The sequence below is a fragment of the Engystomops pustulosus genome, chromosome 3, assembly GCF_040894005.1.
Source record: "Engystomops pustulosus chromosome 3, aEngPut4.maternal, whole genome shotgun sequence".
NCBI lineage: Eukaryota > Metazoa > Chordata > Amphibia > Anura > Leptodactylidae > Engystomops > Engystomops pustulosus.
In genome coordinates, this window is record NC_092413.1 from 89,855,078 (window position 1) to 89,878,260 (window position 23,183).

The following is a 23,183-nucleotide window of genomic DNA, read 5'->3' on the forward strand; positions in this document are numbered from 1 at the left end:
GACTATATACTAAGAATGTAACTGTTTATATGAAATAAATAGTAAGCACAGTTTCAAACATAACTCTGTAACTAAAAGGTACAAAATAATGAAATAACCTTATTGGAGAGATATACACAGTGCCCGACCAAGCAGCCAGACAATTTGACGGCAGGTCCTGCCTGCAGGGCCCATTAAATGCACCTCCACACCCACTTGGCGTGGAGGTGGTGTAAGGGGGGAAACAAGTTCCCCTAAGAGTATATTTCCAAATTTTCATACAGCAGTTATAACGCAGCAGAATCTGCATAATTACCCTATTAATAAAATGTAATAAAAACACATGTTACAGGTCATGCTTGTTCCTCGGTTGTGTTTTTAAATAGAGAGAGATTATAGACATTTAGGACTGCAATGTAAGTTTCATATTAAGAGAAAGGTGCATCACAAGTCATTTGTTATAGAATGGTATAAAATGTAATTTAGCCAAGATAAGTGCCCGCACGTCAAAAAATTTAAGTTCATTTTCTGCTTTGTATCACATCAGCATTTTACAAAGTGCCCAAGCCGTCTCTTTCTTAGCCATCATAGTGACCTATTCTTTTTCTAGATCAGGGTGCTCACATCATTCCCCAACATGTCATATCTCAAATTCTTAGTCTAACTCATGCCTGTCCTCTCATTCCTATTTAAAAGCATGGTTGTTCTTTTTTCTCCTTGTCTCAAAATGGTATCCCTCTTAATGTTGGTCGACAGTTTTTCCTACTCATTTTTTTCCTCTGCGTAGTTGAACTCTTATATATGGACTCCAACGTGGCTTGCGCTTTATTCTTGTATATTTGCAGGACTGTCTTGTCAATTTTTTCCCTTTGCTTGTATTATATTGGCCAAAATCAGAAACTTTAACCCTAGAATGCATACCTGGGGCCTCGCAGGCCCGCCCTGTTAGTTGTTTTCTTTTTACTGCAAGATTACTTTAGTTAGAATTCTGAAACTCTAGGTATTCCTCAGTTATATAGTTGTTAGTCATTTCCAGTTGTTCATATATTTTTATGTTACAGGCATTTCGGTATAATAACTGTTTTTTGTGAATACCCCATATTTACATACCTGGGGCCTTTTAGGCCCGTACTAGGTTTACATGTGATCCTAAGATTTTTTGTCTTTTCTGTTGCTGGGGAAAACTGTGACTTAGGCTGCATTCACACTGCCGTTGCCCACCGTACCGTAGCAGGGCAACGGCAGCGTGCGGAGGGAAGAGGTGAGCGCAACTCACCCCCGCCCCTCTCCATTGGGATACATGGCGCATGGTGCCGTATTACGGGAAATAATAGGACATGTCCTATCTTTTTCCCGGGTATGGAGTGGAACGGTGCCGCATGCTCCCGTAGTGCGCCATGCGCCATTGCCATCTATGGGGGACGTATATCGGCCGTAAATACGTCCCCCATGCGGTCGTGTGAATGTAGCCTTAGTCTTTATGACTCCGCTGTTGCTGCGCAGAGTGTGGATTGTGCCTGACTACATGGTCATGTGATCTTGGGAAGGAGGCTACCTCATGATGTCATGCGTCTTTGACATCATCATAGTTCCTGAACAGGAAGGAGGAAGGAGTCAGCTTTCTTGTTTCTTGAAAAAGAAACTCTGAGCTCCAAAAATCCAAAGATTTCCACTTCACATAAAAGAAAGTGGTGACCTACTGAAGGTGAGACAGTTGAAGTGCACAGACACTATCAAAGAGTCTACAACCCCTATTGTAATAATTTTTTTTCATTATAGTTTACTGACTTCTAAGGTTACAATGGCAGAGTCTACATCCAGGGGTTTGACTGACCAAGAAATCAAAGCAATAATTTTTGATAGTGATGAAGATAGTGAACTTTCTTTGTCTGATGAAGAGTACATGCCACCAGCTAATGTCCCTACTTCATCATTGAGTGATTCTTCAGATGATGGAGAAGAAATGGATCCAGCAGAACGTACAACCAGAACATCCAAAACAAATGTTTTTTGGGACAGTACTCCTAGGGTTCTTGGATGCACCCCATCAAATAATATTGTAAGAGTTGCTCAAGGAACTGTAGGAATTCCACAATTCTTGTCCAAAAGAGAGATTTTCTGTAAGCTATGATCAGATGTGGTATACGTTTTCAGGAACATCCAGAGCCAAGAGATAAAAAAAGAAAGCGATGTTACATTTGTCCAGCAAAGAAGGACAGGAAATCGGAGTGTGTCTGTACCACTTGTGGACAAAATGCCTGCAAGGATCATTCTCCCGAACAGATAACATGTGAAAGATTTTGCGAAAAGGAAACTTTGAAAAGGGAAATTCCTGCAGCATGTTTACTGCAACTTTTATATAAAAAAAACTTTTAGACAAAAAAACATTTACAGAGTTATATCAAATGAGTATATTGGGCGTTTTAAGCCCGTTCAGTTACTTTGGGGTTTTTTTGCACAAAATGTTTTGAATTATTCACATCTTAGGATGCATTCTCACTAGTGCTGGTGTCTGCCAGGAGGTGATCCATAATGGATATGATCTCTTGGTAACTCCAGTTAAGGCTGCCGGAACGCCCGGATTTTACCAGCCTTAGCTGGGGACACCAGGAGGTCAGATCCATTACAGATCCCCTCCTGGCAGACCCCAGCGCTAGTAGGAATGCATCCTTACTTTGCATTTTTTCAAATAAACTTTGAAAAGTATTTTTATTTGAGTTATTCCATGTTATTTGCACACGGGCCTAAAAGGCCCCAGGTATGTAAAAGTGTAGATTTTTAAGGTCATGCATTCTAGGGTTAAAAAGGACTTTTCTCTTTCTCCACCAACTCCATCATTCTCCTATTTTTACTGGCCTAACTAAAATGCTTTAGTCTTGTACATGTACATCTTTGCACTCTTAATAACACAGAAATTTTTGGTGTTTAACCCCCTCATATGCTGCAACCAAATACATTGTGGCATCTATGTGGTTTAATAGGGAGCATAAGTAAATGACTGCAGGGTACTAATAATTTATAGATAGGGACCTGATGAATGTCTAGGTCTCCCATCAGTGTATATGTATTAGGTGTGCTCAATATTAAGTTGAGGCCTAATAAGCTTTCCAACAGTCTTTTAATTAAAGTACATTATATTTCACGGCATAAATACTGGAAACCGGCAAATGATCAATGTTTCTTAGGGAGGCTAAAAAATACATAAAATAATTTTTCAAAATCTTTATTATAATGTAAAACTTCTCCTCTAAATGTATTATAAATGAAAAGCAATACAAAACTTTCAAAAATTTGCTATATTATTGCTATGTCTGCATCCAAATGACATTAACTATATATATATGAATATATATACAGGCAGTCCCCGGGTTACATACAAGATAGGGTCTGTAGGATTGTTCTTAAGTTGAGTTTGTATGTAAGTCGGAACTGTATATTTTATCATTGTAATCCCAGCCAGAATTTTTTTGGTCTCTGTGACAATTGGATTTTAAAACTGTTGGGTTGTCATAAGAATCAATATTAACACTAAAACTTCATTACAGACACCTTTGATAACTGTTACAGCTGATCAATGTAGCCTGGGACTAAAGTACAATAAATTACCAATATCCAGAGGTCCGTTTGTAACTATGGGTCGTATGTAAGTTGAGTGTTCTTAAGTAGGGGACCGCCTGTATAATCCTATATTATCCTATACAGGAAATTGTTTAAAAAAACAATATAATAGATTGGTTTTGTCTACCCTACTTGGAAAACCTTTTTCAATTATGAAAAGGGTATTATATAGTGTAAAATTAGTATTTAATAAAAATTATAGTGGATCATTGTCACAGCAATAATAGTCATCAGACATTGCAGACCATCATTTGAATGCTGGTTAATATATATAACCTGAACAAACACCATTGCCCTTTTTTGTTTATGTGTTTGTTTTTCACTTCCCACCGTCAAAAAGTCCATACATTTATTATTTTTCCATGTACAGAGCTGTATGATGGCTTGTTTTCTGTGTAACAAATAATACTTTCCAGTGACAGTATTTAATATTCTAGGTACTAGGAAGTGGGAAAAAAATTCCAAAATGTGCAACTTATCCGGAGGGTGTTAACGGCATATTTCAGCAAACACCCACCATGTATAGAGAGGGCTCTGCCCATGACCACTCTCCATACACCTGACTTTTAATCCATAACACAGTACCTTTAAAATCATGTCCTCCTGTCAGAGTAATGTGAATCTCAGGCTCCTCCAGAGTCACACATTGCAACTGAAGAAGAGTACAGGCAGTCCCCGGGTTACATACAAGATGGGGTCTGTAGGTTTGTTCTTAAGTTGAGTTTGTATGTAAGTCGGAACTGTATATTTTATCATTGTAATCCCAGCCAGAACTTTTTTGGTCTCTGTGACAATTGGATTTTAAAAATGTTGGGTTGTCATAAGAATCAATGTTAACACTAAATCTTCATTACAGACACCTGTGATAACTGTTATAGCTGTTTATTGTAGCTTAGGAGCTTAGGACTAAAGTAAAATAAATTACCAATATCCAGAGGTCCGTTTGTAACTATGGGTCGTATGTAAGTTGAGTGTTCTTAAGTAGGGGACCGCCTGTATTGCAAACGCGTATTTCAGAATTTTGTTTTATGATGTTTTATATAACAATAAAAAGAACCTGGCTTTCAGGTATGAAAGTTGAACCAGAAACCCCATTGGCAGCGGAACCCACACTACTTACCCATACTTTCTCCACGAAGTGTGCCAATTGCATAACTATACTAGGTGAGCGTACACCATTTAAAGCTTTCAGAAAGTATATTTTTTACAGAGGAGTCCCCACATGATAATGATAAGGTTTCAACAGTCAGTTTCCTAATTCTCGGTCCACTCACTACAGCACACTTTTGTACTCATTCTGGAGAGAAACCACAACATAACATAACATAGTGTAATCCGTTATATATATATAAGTCAAATTAATATCTTTAAATATAAATACCCTCATGAACATTAAATAATAGATAACTCAAAATACAATATACAAAATGCTTGTGCCAAACAGACAGTCCAATATTTCAGAGTAAAAAATAAGTAACACAATCATTATACTTTATTCACATACTGAATATAGCATCCTAGTGTTTTTAAATAATCAGTTAAGCAGGATACAATAATTATATCTGAAATTTTATGAAGTTAAAGGAAGGATATTTCAGTATACTACATTAGCAGTTGCAGAACAAAATTTTCAATGTGTTAAAAGTTACTAGTATACAATTGCAGTTAAAAGGGCCAGTACCACCCATATATCTTACAGGAAGCTTTGATTTCAAAGTCTGCATTAAGTCGTAAGGAGATCAGCATTTAGAGTTGCAATATTCTTCTCTCTGACTCATGTTTCTCAAAAAGTCCTCACTCCTCCAATTAAATTCCACAGTTTCTATAGTATATAACTTTGATCCCTGTGTATTATTGGAATGAAACTTTGCATAATGTGCCAATAAGGAATTGTCTAGTTTTTTTTTAATATTTCTGAAGTGTAAAACACAAATTTCTAGTATTTGAGTTAATGTACAATTTGAATGACTCCCATGTATCAAGGTCCCCTTGCAATAGTATTATTACATAATTGATGTAGTGTTTATAAACATTTAAATCACAGCCCTTTATATCCCACGTTTAAAAGTGTAAAGCCCTATATCAATGATGCATGGAAATGAAAGGTAATGCAAGGAAATACCAAACTGAGTTAATACAAAATATAGCTTGTAAGGAGATAGAGTGCACATTGGAGTCAGAGGGGGAGAAAATAAATACAAAAAAAGGCTAGTGGAATAGAAGAACTAGAGATATCATTAATTACAGATTTTACATTGGAATCTTATCTATTAATAAACTTTGGCACATATTAAAACATGATACAGTAATTGTAAATAAATTGAAGGATCAACCAAAATAGTTCATAGAAGGTCTAACTGTACAAGAGATAATTTTGTACATAGCTGTATGGGAAATATAGAGAATACAAATGACCTAAAGGTTTTTTTGCCTGCCTAACATGTAAAGCATTTAAAGAAGCAGACATAGAACTAGAAAAGGAACTATGGAATTTCACAACTGTGATATAAAAACACTACAGGTATTATTTACTGTATATAGGAGAATATGTAGGAAGATCATGTAGAAAGTTAAAAACACATATAGGAGAACACTTTAGTAACATTCAAAAAGGAAAACTAAATCCTTCCTTATCGGCACATTATGCAAAGTATGATTCCAATAATCCAAGGCGATCAAAGTTCTATACTGTGGAAATTGTGGAATCTAATAGGACGGGTTAGGACTTCATGAGGAAGAGGAGCTAGAGAGAAGGGTTCTGGATCTTTCAACTCAAAATGCTGATCCACTAAGGACTTAGTATAGACTTTGAAATCAAATGCTTCTTGTGAGATATCCTGGCCCTTTCAATTGCGTTTGTATACTTGTCACTTGTCACACAGTGAACCCCTTTTTTGGGTGATGAATCGGGTCAAGGCTTTAATAAATATGAATTTTTAATGAGTTAGATTTGTTACTGTGGAGCCATTGAGCTACACCAGCAGTCTGCAACTGCTAGTGCAGGGGTCCCCAAACTTTTTACATAGAGGACCGTTCACGGTCCCTCTCAGACCGTTGAAGGGCCGGACTAAAGTTAAAAAATAAAAAAAAATAAGAAATTCCTCTGTACACTGCACATATCCTATACTGCTCCTTCATCATTAATTATTTCCTATGCTTCCCCCCACCACTTATTATTCCCTATGCTGCCCCTCTATCATTAATTATTTCCCATACTGCCCCTCCATCATTAATTATTTTCTGTACTGCATCTCCATCATTATTTCCTATATTGCTTCTCCATCATTAATTGTTTCCCATACTGCCCCTCCATCAATTATTTCTCATACTGCCCCTCCATCATTAATTATTCCCTATACTGCCCCTCCATCATTAATTATTCCCTATACTGCCCCTCCATCATTAATTATTCCCTATACTGCCCCTCCATCATTAATTATTCCCTATACTGCCCCTCCATCATTAATTATTCCCTATACTGCCTCCTCCATCATTAATTATTCCCTATACTGCCCCTCCATCATTAATTATTCCCTATACTGCCCCTCCATCGTTAATTATTCCCTATACTGCTCCTCCATCGTTAATTATTCCCTATACTGCCCCTCCATCATTAATTATTCCCTATACTGCCTCTCCATCATTATTTATTCCCTATACTGCTCCTCCATCATTAATTATTCCCTATACTGCTCCTCTATTATTAATTATTCCCTATACTGCTCCTCCATTATTAATTATTCCCTATACTGCCCCTCCACCATGAATTATTCCCTATACTGCCCCTCCATCATTAATTATTCCCTATACTGCCCCTCCATCATTAATTATTCCCTATACTGCTCCTCTATTATTAATTATTCCCTATACTGCTCCTCCATTATTAATTATTCCCTATACTGCCCCTCCACCATGAATTATTCCCTATACTGCCCCTCCATCATTAATTATTCCCTATACTGCCCCTCCATCATTAATTATTCCCTATACTGCTCCTCTATTATTAATTATTCCCTATACTGCCCCTCCATCATTAATTATTCCCTATACTGCCCCTCCATCATTAATTATTCCCTATACTGCCCCTCCATCATTAATTATTCCCTATACTGCCTCCTCCATCATTAATTATTCCCTATACTGCCCCTCCATCATTAATTATTCCCTATACTGCCCCTCCATCGTTAATTATTCCCTATACTGCTCCTCCATCGTTAATTATTCCCTATACTGCCCCTCCATCATTAATTGTTCCCTATACTGCCCCTCCATCATTAATTATTCCCTATACTGCCCCTCCATCATTATTTATTCCCTATACTGCTCCTCCATCATTAATTATTCCCTATACTGCTCCTCTATTATTAATTATTCCCTATACTGCTCCTCCATTATTAATTATTCCCTATACTGCCCCTCCACCATGAATTATTCCCTATACTGCCCCTCCATCATTAATTATTCCCTATACTGCCCCTCCATCATTAATTATTCCCTATACTGCTCCTCTATTATTAATTATTCCCTATACTGCCCCTCCATCATTAATTATTCCCTATACTGCCCCTCCATCATTAATTATTCCCTATACTGCCCCTCCATCATTAATTATTCCCTATACTGCTCCTCCATCATTAATTATTCCCTATACTGCTTCTCCATCATTAATTATTCCCTATACTGCTCCTCCATCATTAATTATTCCCTATACTGCTCCTCTATTATTAATTATTCCCTATACTGCCCCTCCATCATTAATTATTCCCTATACTGCCCCTCCATCATTAATTATTCCCTATACTGCTCCTCTATTATTAATTATTCCCTATACTGCTCCTCCATTATTAATTATTCCCTATACTGCCCTATACTATATTTAAGGCCCCCATAATTAATTATTTTTTTTATATCCGGGCCCCCCGGCCGCCAAAATATATTTGCTGGGGGTTAAAAAGAAAAAAAATCCTATACTCACCTCTGGCAGCGGCTCCCGAGTCTTCTATCTTCGGGCTGCTGTCGGCCGGGAAGGGGTGTGCGGCCGCGTGATGACGTCATCATGCGGCCGCGCACCCAGGTTCACGGAGCGATGTGCGCCGGGGTCGTCTTCCGGCCACATCGCTCCACCTGTAATAATAGTGCTCGAGCGGCCGTATTGGCCGCGTCGAGCACTATTCAGTGGCGGGCAGGAGCTTCCTGTCCGGACGGACGGAGGCTCCTGCCTGACTGCCGCGACTTGCCGGGGGCCTCAGCAGGAGCCGCTGGCGCTCCAAGGAGCCGGATAAAAACGGACCGTGGGCCGCATGTGGCCCGCGGGCCGTAGTTTGGGGACCACTGTGCTAGTGTATTATATCCTTTCTTCATCTTCATAAAATTCCAAAGACATAATTATCATGTTCCTGACTTAGGCCCCTTCCACACTTGCGTTGCAGATCACGTCAGAGTTTGATCAGGGTGCGATCAGGGTTTGGTCAGTGAAAAACGCACATTTTGCATCAGAGTTCAATCAGTTTTCAGTCAGAGTTTGTTCAGTGTCTCAGTTATTCACCTGTGTTTTCAATGCAATTTCAATGCAGAATATGCACGTGAAATGGACTCAGGACTGAGCTCTATCTTTTCTATGGCAATTGATGCGTGAAAAACGCATTGCACTCGCATTGCACTTGCAAGTGTCTCAGAGTGCAATGCGTTTTTGATGCATCTCCATAGACTTGTATGGTGCGTTTTTCATGCGCATGACTTGCAAAAGTAGAGCATGTCGAGATTTAAACGCACGTTAAAAAAACGTGCATGTGTGCGTGAAAAAAAATGCAATTTTTTCTGCACGCGCAGAAAACACCCAAGGCCCCTTTCACACTTGCGTTTTTCACGCGCGTTTTCTGCGCGTGCTTTTGACGCGCAGAACTTGCATTGCACTCTGACCCATTGTAATCAATGGGTCTTTTCAGACTTGCATTTTTTTTCATGCACACACGCGCGTTTTTTTCACGCACAGGTGTGTGGCTCGTTATAACCCACTGTTCTGATTACTCTCTATGGGGGAGATTTATCATCAGTCCTGTGTAGCTTCGTGGCGTATAAGTGTTGCAATTTTTGCGCCAACATCATTTTTGCGGGGTTTTTTAAGTGAGAAAAAAACGCAACTCTGAAGTCATGCAATGGCAGAAAAAATACACCACAGAGTGTGCAACACCACATTTATCGACTGAGAATTTTCAAAAGAACGCAAATTTAATCATAAAACTACACCACATAGGAGGTGGTGTATGTGGGTCCATTGCTACTACAGGGTTTTTTACAGGGAAGTTTTTACTCATTTTTTGTTTGATGTATCTGAGAATTTCCTGTGCAAAAACATCACAAAAAGGCAGAAATTGAGCAGATGTTAAACATACGTAAGACTGGTGCAGTCTATTTGCATAGAGCACACACAGCATTTAACACTGCACATACACTGGACTATAAAGCGGACTGTTGGAACCCAGCCAGTCCAACACATAGACAACTGCGCAAAATCCTGCCTAATGATAAATCTCCCCCTATGATATAAACGAGCCGTGACCAATGTCAGATTTCTATCCACTGAAAGTAAACATAGAATCTTCCTATGGAATCACAGCAAGCAGAGATCTAGAAAATCTAGAGAAATCTATACAGGAAGTATATGGGGAAATTATATACATTTTCATCATCCAAAAAGTAACAATAATATGCCGAAGTGGGAATACCCTTTAATAAAAGTAAGTTAACGAGATATATGAGCCTTCACACACCTTCATGACTTTCATTTTGTATAGTATGAGGTGACCACAAACATTCAAAATATAGTTTAGTCACTTAAGGGTTATGTCAGGGAAGGACTTGTATTCGTTGTGCCGGATTGGTGAAATATATGAAACTTGGCATCTCTTGAAGCATTCTGGCAGCTTATACAACATCATGGAGGTCTTTACAGCCTGATAAACTATGACCTAAAGAATGTTCTGTGTTGACTTCAAAAGAAATTTGGTCACCTCTTCTTCACACCTACCTCCATCCCTGCATCATGACTTGGAAACAAAGAACTGTCTAAATATTCCTGGACTCTTCCCCTCATTAACACTTTGTCCAATCCTGAATGACCCTGTGGACTTATTAATCAATGGGAGGTTCTGAAACCTGAACCAAACAGAGAACATATAAAACAATATAAGATACGTACAGGAAATAGTGTTCACTTTATAGGGCTGCTTGACAAGCTGGGTGTTCCATATTTCTCCCACCTCCAGAGAATCAGGAATTTCTTTAATTTGTAAGTTTCTGTTATTTTTCTCCCTTTTATTTTACAACTGATTTGCCGTGTTTTGTTATGTGGTTAGCTGTGTAACTGCTAGAGAGCTGAGTGTGCATGTCTAGTGGTGTAGCAAGGTGTCTGCTTAAGAAGCAAGAGTGGATGTAGAGTGGGATACTTAATGGCCCCAGTATTAATGCAATAAGTGGTGGCAGCAGATAGTATCTGGAGTGCTGGAGCTGTATGAGGTATGATTTATGTTCAATTTGTGTCCTGAGTGAAACTCCAAGTTGCACCCTAAGTCACGTGACGAGGCAGCGGCGTCCACGCTGTGACAGGTTAATACACTTACGCCTGATTTTGACACAGTTGGACTTTTTTCTCTAAATCCCTATTCTCCGGAGAACATTCCCAAGAATGTTATTTTCATTCATTGGAAAACCAGCTAGGCCCATCTAATAGCAGAAAATTATTATATTGATTGCTTGGGAATGGTGGTAACAAGAAAACATTCAAATTCCAACAGAATTAACAGAGCTTTGTTTTTCAAAGGATTCAAAGACTTGTGTTTGGATAAGGGTAATGTTGATATAACAGTCACAATGCTGAGAAAACACCCCTAGTTTTCATAACTTAAACCTCTAACAAAAACTATACTGGTATACTGGGCATAAGAGGTTTCTAAAGGCAAAAACCATGCCTCTGAATGTTTTGGAAGCCCTCTCAATCTTATCTACTGTTTGGCGGCAGATGAAATGCTTACTTTCAATAATTTACCAAACCATTAAGTAACCAGGAGGTAAATTGATAAAGCTGTTCACTGATATAAATTATTAATCTAAGAGAAGAATAATTGTTTCTGATTTGTTCCATTTTTAAGAATAAATTCATTACATATGCAATAATAAGCATCCATTTAGGATTGAGTCACTTTATAGAAAATGTGTGTCTATTAAATTAAATGTTTATGGTTAATTTTTATTCACACAGCAGGTTTGTTAAAGGACACCTGTCATCAGGTCTGTGTCACTTGTCCTGTCACCACTACTTGTTGAAGCAGCTCACACGGATCCCATCACAACCTTTATCTGGTCAATTCATACATTAATCATTGTAAAATCATATTTTCTTTATTATGTAAATGAGGCTGGTCACATGGTCAGAGGCAGTGATGTCACCCCTGTTACCCCTCCCCTCTCCTCCCCCTGCTCATGTCTGTGTGTAATGTATAGTAAAGCATTGGTAGTGTGTGTGCTACATCTGCTGCCATGTTCTCCCTCCTAATACACAGACATCAGCAACACAAGTACCTGACATGTTCTGCTATAACATGGCTGCATCCTTGAGCTGTTGTATCTCTCCTATACACACACACACAGGCTGCAGGGGGCGCCAGCACCAGGAAGCACATCATTATACAGCCTCACACCATTATACAGGCTGTCAGTCAAGCACTGGGTGGTGTTGCTGTGCCTCCCACTCATGAATAAGCCGGACAGCTTGAATATGCTAATGACTCATTGGACATTTCACAGGTCATTTGCATACAGCTTTAGGACCTCATTGCTTAAGTTTACAGGCATGTAGAGGGACAATGAGGGGATAGAGGCAATGTTTTCTAATGGCAGTTTATAAAAATATATTTAGTTTAGGGGGGTTATTTTGCCTGACGGGTTCTCTTTAAGGACATTTTTTCAAACAAAGCTCCCCTAAGAATACACTTGAAAATATTTAGTCTCTTTACCTAATGTAAACCAGTGTACAGTATATACTCGAGTATAAGCCTATTTTTTTTTAGCACAAAATATGTGCAGAAAAAACCTAACTCAGCTTATACTCAAGCCTATAAAAAACAAACTCAAAACCCCCGCAAGTCCTTTCTTTCTTGTGATCCTCCGTGTCCCTCCACGCTACTGTTGCACACACCATGATATCAGCTGCATGCTGACATCATAGTGTGTGCGCACCAATGGCGATGGCAGAACATAATAATCACTTTATTATCCTGAAAGAGGAAATACAGTTATTGCACGCTACTCTGTAAAAAGAACAATACAATTACAATAAATGACATAACATTAATACACACATCCTGAAATTCCCCTAAAACATCATAGATTAGTACACTAATATGCATCAAACAGTTACTGCATACTGGTTCTACCATCACTATCTAATAGCAGAAGGGACAAAACTGTTCTTCATTCTATCCGTCTTACACATCCAGTGATTATGTCTACCACTTAATACACTTGGCTGACTAGCTAATATGTCATGATTATGGTTTCACGGGTCCCTAATAATCTTATTGAACCTACCAAGCACTCACTTATTCCGAACTAACTCCTAGGAATCCAACAAGATTCCTACTACAGATCCGGCTTTCATGATCTCACTATGTAGTCTAGACCTGTCACAAGTTGTGATTTCTGTACCCCCTGCTGAGGCCGCAAACAATTAAACTTTTCGAGCACTGCTCTATAAAAACTACACAACAAGCGACTACAAACATTGAAGGATTTTAGAGACCTCAAGAATTACAACCTGCTTTGAAATTTCTTTACCTGTTAACTAACATGAAAGTGACAATCAAGTTTCTTATCTTTACAGACCCCCTCATACTTAGAATATATTCAGAAACTTTCTCAACTACAAACTCATCTATGCAGACAGGTAGACAGACACCACTCTTTTTCTGTCTAAAATCAATAACTAGTTCTTTAGTTTTCCCAATATTAACCCCATAGCGCAATAAGACGTACCCTTACCAGGCATTTGCTTCATAATGAAGAAAACGCCCGTTGCTAACACCCGCGATCGGTGCTTGCACCGATCGCGGGTGTTAACCCTTTGATCGCCGCCGGCAAAGCTGCCGGCGGCATTAAAGAGCCGGAGGCGCGTGGGCGCCGCCATCTTGGCTCCGATCGTCACTCCCCATGACGTCACCGGGGAGCGGCGATCCGTTGTCATGACAGCCTCGGATCACACAAAGGTCCGAGGCTGTCATGATCGAGGCTATCTATTACAATGTGCGATCTGCACATGGTAATAGATGGTATGCAAAATCCCCATATACTGCCATACTGTAGTATGGCAGTGTATGGTAGGATCAATTAGACAACCTAGGGTTAAAGTACCCTAGGGAGTCTGAAAAATAGTAAAAAAAATAAATAAAAAAAAGTAAAAAAAAAATTATATTAAAAAAACATAAAAATTAAAATCACCCCCCTTTCCCTAGAACTGATATAAATATAAATAAACAGTAAAAATCCTAAACACATTAGGTATCACCACGTCCGAAAATGCCCGATATATCAAAATATTATAACCGTTTTTCACTGCGTTTTACCCCGTAGCGGAAAATAGCGCCCGAAGTCGCAAATTGCATTTTTTAGCCATTTTGAAAAATAGAAAAAATTCTATAAAAAGTGATCAAAAGGTCGCACAGTCCTAAAAATAAAAGCTTTGAAAACTTAATCAGAAGTCGCAAAAAATGACATCACCTACAGCTCTGTACACTAAAGTATGAAAAAGTTATTAGCGCAAGAACACTGTAAAATGAAGATTTTTTTTTTCTGTACAGGAGGTTTTAATTTTTGTAAATGTATGAAAACATTATAAAACCTATACAAATTTTGTATCCCTGTGATCGTATTGACCCAATGAATAAAATAGACATGTCATTTGGGGCGCACAGTGAAAGCTGTAAAAACCAAGCCCACAAGAAATGGCGCAAATGTATTTTTTCATCATTTTCACTGCATTTAGATTTTTTTTCCCGCTTCCCAATACACGGCATGGAATATTTAATACCATCACTACGAAGTGCAATTTGTTACGCAGAAAATAAGACATCACAGAGCTCTGTACATGGAAAAATAAAAAAGTTATAGATTTTTGAAGGTGGGGAGTGAAAAATAAAACCGCAAAAACGAAAAAGGGCCTGGACCTTAAGGGGTTAAGGAGTAGCCCATTTTCCTTACACCACCTTGCATAACATACACTTTGACGTCAGCCACTTGCTGACATCATAGTGTGTGCGTACCGATGGTGGTGCATACACTATGATAACAAGTGGCTCACATCATGGTGTGTGCAACAGCGACACACAGGGACACAGAGCCAGAGCATCACAAGAATGAAGGGGACCTGTGAGGGCGTCGGAATTGTGAGAGCAGAGTTTTTTTTTTTTTTTTTTTTTAAAGGCTGGGCATACCTTGGGCAGGGGGCTGGCTATATACTGGGGGCATAGACTGCTGGCTATAAACTATGGGGCATGGGCTGCTGGCTATATACTATGGGGTAGGGGCTAGCTATATACTATGAATCATAGGCAGACTGGCCGTATAATAGGAGGCATGGGCTGGTTGGCTACATACTAGGAGGAATTGGCTGGCTTTATACTGGGGGGGTATAGGCTGGCTGGCAATATACTTGTGGGTATGGGCTGGCTAGCTATATACTAGGGTGCGTGGGCAGTGTAGCTATATACTGGGGGCTTGTGGTGGCTGGCTATATACTGGGGGTCAGGGGGCTGGCTAGCTGTATACTAGAGGGCATGGGCTGGATACCTAGTTATATACTGGGTGAAGGCTGTGACCAATGCATTTCTCACCCTAGGCTTATGCTCAATTCAATAGGTTTTCACAGTACTTTCTGTTAAAATTAGGTTCCTCGGCTTCAAGTAAATACGGTAACTTTTCCAGACTTTGTTATCTATTAGCTATGATTATATTCTGCAAGCTTTGGTTCAAATACATCACATTTTACTCTTCTGATCATATAAGTGTGTCAGAGCCAATTTCCTAAAATGATATTAAACTTGTTTTAATATCATAAACTAAAGTCTTTTTTCATAACTCAGAGGACCTAAAAGATTTAAGCAACATAAAGCAATTCATAATAAAAACTATAAATGAACAATTTTCTGCAACACAATTTGCACTAATTGGAATAGACAGAAGCCAACAAGAATGAAAATCCCTGTAGAAACTGTCTTATGCATGATAGATTGCTACATAATAAATTACATGACAAGCAGAATAATGTGTGATATGTTCAATGGCTATTCTTAGCTGGATGCTCATTGATGATTTGAAATAATATGTAAACCTGCATGAAACAAGATTTCATAAGGTTTCAAGTCTCAGAATGTTCAATTCAGCCTCCATTCAAGTAAGAGATAGGGGGAAATATACTAAGACTGGTGTGTTGAATGCCACTTTACATTTCCCTCACCAGAGTCGGCTCCAGGTTTAAGTAGGCCCCTGGGCGATAGAGCTGCAGTGGGCCCCATTGCAGTGAACTTACATGGCTGCATTAAAAATTAAAACTTAAATAGTCTCCTGTTCCTTAAAATATTCCCTAGTTTATCATACCAAACACCCCCCTTATGGTTATTTTTATATAACCCCCCCTCACCCCATGCATTCCTTACATACAGCCTTATGTGGGCCCCCCAGCAGCTCTGGGCCCCGGCACTTGCCCAGTTGCGCCCTGTGCTGGCGCCAGCACCTGCTCTCCCCCCCTTTCACGCCAATTAACGCCAGGGTGGAAAAGGAGAAAATAATTGCAAGTGCTAGAAATAAACTAGCATTTGGGAGTATTTTAGGGCTCCTATGCCACTAGCGTGGGGCAGAAGCCCTTATAAATACTGCCATAGTCTCTGCTGGTTTTGTGGTGCAGACTATATTAAATAAAGTGATCAATCCCCCTTCAAACCTCTGCCCACTATGCTCTGGTGGAAAAGGTATATTAAATCTCTCCCACTCGTGTGTAAGCCGAATTTTTCAGCACCAAAAATGTGCTGACAAACCTCACCTCATCTTACACTACTGGGGGCTGGCTGCATGCTACAGGGGGCTGGGTTTATACTAAAGGGGTCTGGCTGGCTACTAAATGGGGCTGAATACGAAGGGGGGCTGACTACTAAAGGGGGCTTGCTGACTACTAAAGGGAGCTGGCTGGCCATTAAAGGGGGCTGGCTGGCTTGCTGTACACTAATGGGGGCTGGCTGTATGCTACAGGGGGCTGGCTGTATACTAAAGGGGGCTGGCTGTATACTGCTGAGGGCTTGCTGGCTATATACTGAGAGGTAGTGACCAATGCATTCCCCACCCTCGGCTTAAACTCAAGTCAATAGGTTTTCCCAGTTTTTGGTGGTAAAATTAGGGGCCTCGGCTTATACTTAGGTCGGCTTATACTCAAGTATATATACTGTACCTCTTTTTAGGCTTATTTCTTTTTTCGTTTTGTTACCCTTACTGTATCTCTGTTGTTTGTTTTTTTCTTGCTGTTCCTTCTAGATTACATCTTCTGTGTCTTGTCAAATAATGAATTTTCAAAAGAGACTGATCATTACTACAATTTATTAAAATATTTCTTAAAATATGTATGAGGTCATTAATAAGGCTTCATATACTGCACAGATTTGATGTCTCAATCAAATTGGCATCATGATGTATTCCTAATGGATTCCTAATGGAAGAATACCATAATTCCCCTAAATGAATACACTTTTTTAGTTATAAGAAATATGATATACAAGTAGAAATTAGGACTGAAACATACCACATATTGTATGAAGCCAAATGCAACATATTATAGTAAAAAGAAAATGGTATGAAAATTATTTGAAATGTGCAGCTTGTGTTTCTGTTATTTTAATAATAACTCTACAGTATAGTTTTACGATTTTTCTTGGAAACCATAAAGGGATTATTGTCCATTTTCATGTAACACTTCATATACCTATCCTACTCCTATCACTGACTTTCAATTAGACTGTGCTGTGCAGAATGAGGTGGCATGTGGCACTAGAGAATGGACCATACGCTTTTCTCTGAACTATATAAAGTACTTTACTTCTGTATTATGAGAATACATCCTTGTCTTGATGTTATAACCATAGTTAATTTTCTAAGTTTGGACAAATAGCAATTTTTATTGTCTAATATGTTATAAAATGAAATTGAATGGAACGTCAAGTAACTTATACAATTGCTCTTATTGCAGATGGAAACGCGGAAACGTCTGGCAAAAATTGTTCTGGTGTTTGTTGGCTGTTTTGCCCTCTGCTGGTTTCCAAACCATGTCTTATATATGTACCGATCTTTTAATTACAATGAAATTGATCCTTCTTTGGGACATATGATCATCACATTAGTAGCCCGTGTCTTGAGCTTTTCAAACTCCTGTGTAAATCCTTTTGCACTCTACCTCCTAAGTGAGAGTTTCAGAAGACATTTTAACAGCCAACTGTGTTGTCGTAGAAAGAAGCGCCACCAGAGGTCTACCAGCTACATGCTTAATTCATCGAATGTCCGAATGACTTCCTTGAAGAGCAATATAAAGAATACAGTGACCAGCACCTCGCTCCTCAATGGTCAAAGCCGTCAAGAAGCATCATTGTGATTTTTCTTTAAATAGCAGAAACCAGACTGTAATAAGGAGAACCTTAGGAGAACAGTAAAGAGTTTTTGAACATCATGAAAATATTTAGAATAGTTTCCAATTTGTAAATTATCACTGTATGATTTTATTTAAAATAGCATCAAATTCTTATTTTATTTTTAGTTGTTGGAAGGATTGTACAGCAACTGACTACCCAGGGATAACAAGGCACACTGCTCTTCCAGCTTTTGTCTCTGATCATTTAGGGATTTAATCATGTATATTATTTTAAAAAATGGAAGCACTACACATGTACAAATATTTTTCAACCATATATGCTGTTTCCCTACAATAGCATTTTATTTTTAATTGTTATAAGGATTTCTAAAGAGCTGAACATTTAATGAAACTAAAGCTAAAAAAGCAACAGAAAATTATGATTACAGTATCTGCATTCCCTACTCCATCTACTGTAATAAAACAAAGAGGTAGACTGCTATAAATGCATTATAAGTATTTATAGCAGCCTACCTTGCTTTGTTTTATTAGAGATTAGATGAAGTAGGGAAGGAAGATAATGCTACATTAATACCATTATCTGCCTGTAGGAGAGGCCAATAATGCTACAGTAAGAAAGGGACTTTTATTTTAGGGCCAGTTTACATTTCACTTGTGCTTTTCCATTAAAAAGCAGAAACAGCGTTAAACAGAAATCTAGCAAAATGTTACTGTATTTACACTACAAAGTGAATTGCAGAGCATTTAAAACACAAAAAGCAAGGCTAAACTTGCTGTATTTTTCAACTTCCCATACAGAGGTTTAATAAAATGTATTCAGTGACACAGATTTATCAATAATGAGGCGAATTGTACTAAGCCTCACAAATATCCAGCGTGTGCCAGTATTCAATAATCTGACTCAACCAAATTATTTAATTGTGGCACACTCTCTTAGTTAATCTGGCTAGTTTTCAGGATGTGCACCTTTTTTTTCTTGGTGCACTTTGGCGCAGCTCAGTAATAAATGTGCAGCAAACTAGCAACACACACCAACGCGCCATTTTGGGTGTTCAGTTTACAAATGTGTTTGACAAAATGCAGCCATGACACAATAGTGGCACAAACACATACTAAGGCTGCATGCACACTGCCGTGAGCCCGCCGCACAGTAGCACGGCGGGCACACGGCAGCGCGTGGAGAGGAGGCGGAGGTGAGCGCAGCTCACCCCCGCCCCTCTCCATTGCGATGTATGGCCGCGGCGAAGTAATACGGTAAAAGATAGGACATGTCCTATCTTTTCCCGGGCTACGGAGCGGTACGGTGCCGCACGTGTGCTGCACCGTACCGCTCCCGTAGGGCGCCGCAAGCCCATAGAAGTGTATGGGGGACGTATATCGGCCGCATATATACGTTGGCCGTGTATACGTCCCCCATACTGTAGTGTGAATGCAGCCTAAGCTCCACAGAGAAGAGACTTTTTTCATGCAAAGACAAAAACTGGCACAGACACAATTATAAATCTGGGGCAATTGGTCCTGCAAAAAACAACCTCTTATACAGTGAAATGAACAGAAAAATTTAAAAGCTAGAATATTAGGAATGTAATGATGAAAAAATATAAAAAAATACTAGGGCCTTACTAATAACAAAAAAGGTAATAAGGCACTAAGCTTCTTTGTGGGAGAGATATACAGTAAGTACTTCAGTCTTATCTACTGTAAATTCTGTTCACTTGAACAATTACATTACTAACTGACCTCCCTTCACTTGTTTTGAACCATCTTCAATCTACGGATAGGTAATCAATATCTAAAAAGGTGAAAACCCCCTTTTAATGTTGTAAATCTCCATGGAATTAATTTTTTAACACTGTGTTTAGTTTTATAAAATAAAACTCCTAAATATTTAACACATAAGTAACCCAGAGAAATTGTAAGGCAGAAAACTTTTGTGAAATACAAATACTAAGTATTGAGTGCTGAACAGTTTGTAGGTTTTGTCAATATAATTAGCACATTATAAAAATGAAATATACAAGTCTTATTGTATTAAAATATGTAAATATGTAGTATTGTAGTAGAATATATATATATATATATATATATATATATATATATATATATATATATATATATATATATATATATATTCTACATTGCCTTTTAGTGCTCAGATATGTTAGGTATGTAAATTGTATTTGATTCATGAATTTTATCAAGTATTTCTTTTTTTTCCTCTATGCTCTTATGATATGACTGATCTTAAATCTTCCAGACATATACATTTACTAGTGTTTCAAAGATTCATCACTTGACAGCAGTGACACATGAAGAAAATAAACTGGTAATACTGAAAATTCCCCCTGAGAGAATCAATAACAGTTTCAATGGTTGACTGATCAGCCCTGAGGCGGCCTTTTCACAAATCTACTGTAGTCACTAGTTAAAGCTGTAGCCTGAAAATGTAAAAGCCAAAAACTTTAAATACAGAAAGCAGAAGCACTAATGTGTGAAAATTATTCCTAGCATATTTTTTTTCTTTTAAACCATTTAGAATGTTGTTTGCATTGTTCTCATTGTTTACAAAATCGTTAAACCCAGTGTTTCTGGTCAACACAATAGTTTTTCTTTATTTGATTTAGGCCTTATGCACACAACCATGACTGTCATTAGCCACATAAATGGCAGCTAGCTCATGATCACCATTGACTTCCACTATGCACTGACCAACCCAGACGGCCGCACTGCAAATTATAGAGCAGGTCCTATTCTTTCCCCAATTTGTGGTGTGGCCACTCAGTTTTTATGGAGATTGGAGGGATGAGCAGCTCTCACCCCCATCTTTACCTTGCAGTTTGCGGCCAGTTTTAAATACATGATTGTGTGCATTCGGCCTTATGTAATTACTAGAGATGAGCGAGTATACTCGTCCGAGCGTGATGCTCGTTTGAGTATTAAGGTACTCGAAAGAGCTCGTTGCTCGGACGAGTATTTCCCCTGCTCGAGATCGAGCATTTAATTAAAAAAACACAGTTAAGAACAATGAAGAATAGAATAAAAACAGTGAACACAGTGAGCACAGGATCATTTAAGTGAAAAACACAGTGAAGAATAGATTACAGATGTTTGGCACATCTGCTTACTTGTCGGAAGATATGTGCGAAACGGTGCGAACAAAATAGTATGTGAAGAACAATATATATGTGTGAAGAACACATTGAAGAACACGGTGAGCAGGACAGAGACACCGGGGAACAGGACAGAGACATCGGGGAGCAGGACAGAGACATCGGGGAGCAGGACAGAGACACTGGGGAGCAGGACAGGGACACCGGGGAGCACGACAGAGACATCGGGGAGCAGCACAGAGACATCGGGAGCAGCGCAGAAACAACGGGGAGCAGCGCAGAGGCATCGGGGAGCAGCGCAGAGGCATCGGGGAGCAGCGCAGAGGCAATGGGGAGCAGCGCAGAGGCAAAGGGGAGTAGCACAGAAGCATCGGGGAGTAGCACAGAAGCATCGGGGAGCAGCGCAGAGGCAATGGGGAGCAGCGCAGAGGCATCGGGGAGCAGCGCAGAGGCATCGGGGAGCAGCGCAGAGGCATCGGGGAGCAGCGCAGAGGCAACGGGCAGCAGCGCAGAGGCATCGGGGAGCAGCATAGAGAGATTGGGGAGACTTCAGTGGAAGAAGAGGAGCGGATCCCGGGACAGTGTATCTCCCGACAAGTAAGCAGATGTGCCGAACATCTGTAATCTATTCTTCACTGTGTTTTTCACTGCGTTTTTCACTTAAATGATCCTGTGTTCACTGTTTTTATTCTATTCTTCACTGTTCTTCACATCTGCTAACTTGTCTGGAGATAATATACGCGCGGAACAGTGAAGAAAAGATTGCAGATGTTTGCATACATCTGCTAACTTATCAGAAGACGTTCTTTTTCAATTAAATAACACATTTTATTCCCGAACCATGGTCCCTTTGAAAAATGCTCGAGTCTCCCATTGACTTCAATGGGGCTCGTTATTCGAGACAAGCACTTGAGCATCAGGAAAAGTTCATCTCGAATAACGAGCACTCAAGCATTTTAGTACTCGCTCATCTCTAGTAATTATCATCGTCTTACTTATCTTATCATCGACCAAATAACTCCATATAGTAACACTCATTGTGTTCACCCAAACATACAGTATTCAACTTTTAGATTCATGATTTGTGCCAATATAGTTTTGGTATTACTGAAGTGGATCATGTAATTGGCCTTTTTAAAACTGTTCCAGGTTGCAAAGAGATACATGGAGTAATACAGAAGTTAATGAAATCAATGTGGCCACATCAAAGACATAGAACGTTTTCCTGTGCAAAATAAAGATAGCCTGCTTTACTGGGAAGTATGGAGATGATCTCTCTAGAAGCATAGGGTGGTAGGTGCGTTTATCTATGTCTCTATAAAACATGACTGAACAGGGCTAGTTAATAGGTAACACTGTGTAACCACCATATAAATTGCTTGCAAATATATATGTTCACTGGGATTTTCATGGTGGCCAGATACAATCAATTTCTTACATAGAGGCACAACCTGGAGCATAGCAAACACTGTACCAGATGTTAAATATTACATATAAACATATAAAACCCATAAAGTGTTACTAAATTGGGAATAGGTGAGCTAGAACTTGCAGTGTTGGCTTTACTTATGATTAGAAAACATGAATCTTTTACAACCATCTAATTCTTAGTTTCAGTAATGTGCTTGTTAATGTATGCCTCTTGTATTTATAATGAATATGCACTTACCGTATATACTCGTGTATAAGCTGATTTTTTCAGCACAAAAAATGTGCTGAAAATCCTCACTTTGGCTTATACACGAGTCAATACATATGTCAATGCACTTGAAAAAAAAAAAAAACTTATATACTCACCC

General features: G+C 39.0%; 1 protein-coding gene across 2 annotated transcripts in view; it reads left to right on the forward strand.

Annotated features, from left to right (window-relative positions):
• Positions 1-19,523, forward strand: part of NMBR (neuromedin B receptor) — a 212,407-nt gene extending 192,884 nt beyond the window's left edge. For both annotated transcript variants that reach the window (XM_072141378.1, XM_072141379.1), the window contains exon 3: positions 17,879-19,523. In XM_072141378.1, coding sequence (XP_071997479.1) covers positions 17,879-18,277 — 399 coding nt within the window. In that variant the 3' untranslated portion in view covers positions 18,278-19,523. The remainder of the gene's footprint in view (positions 1-17,878) is intronic.
• Positions 19,524-23,183: the final 3,660 nt, after the last annotated feature.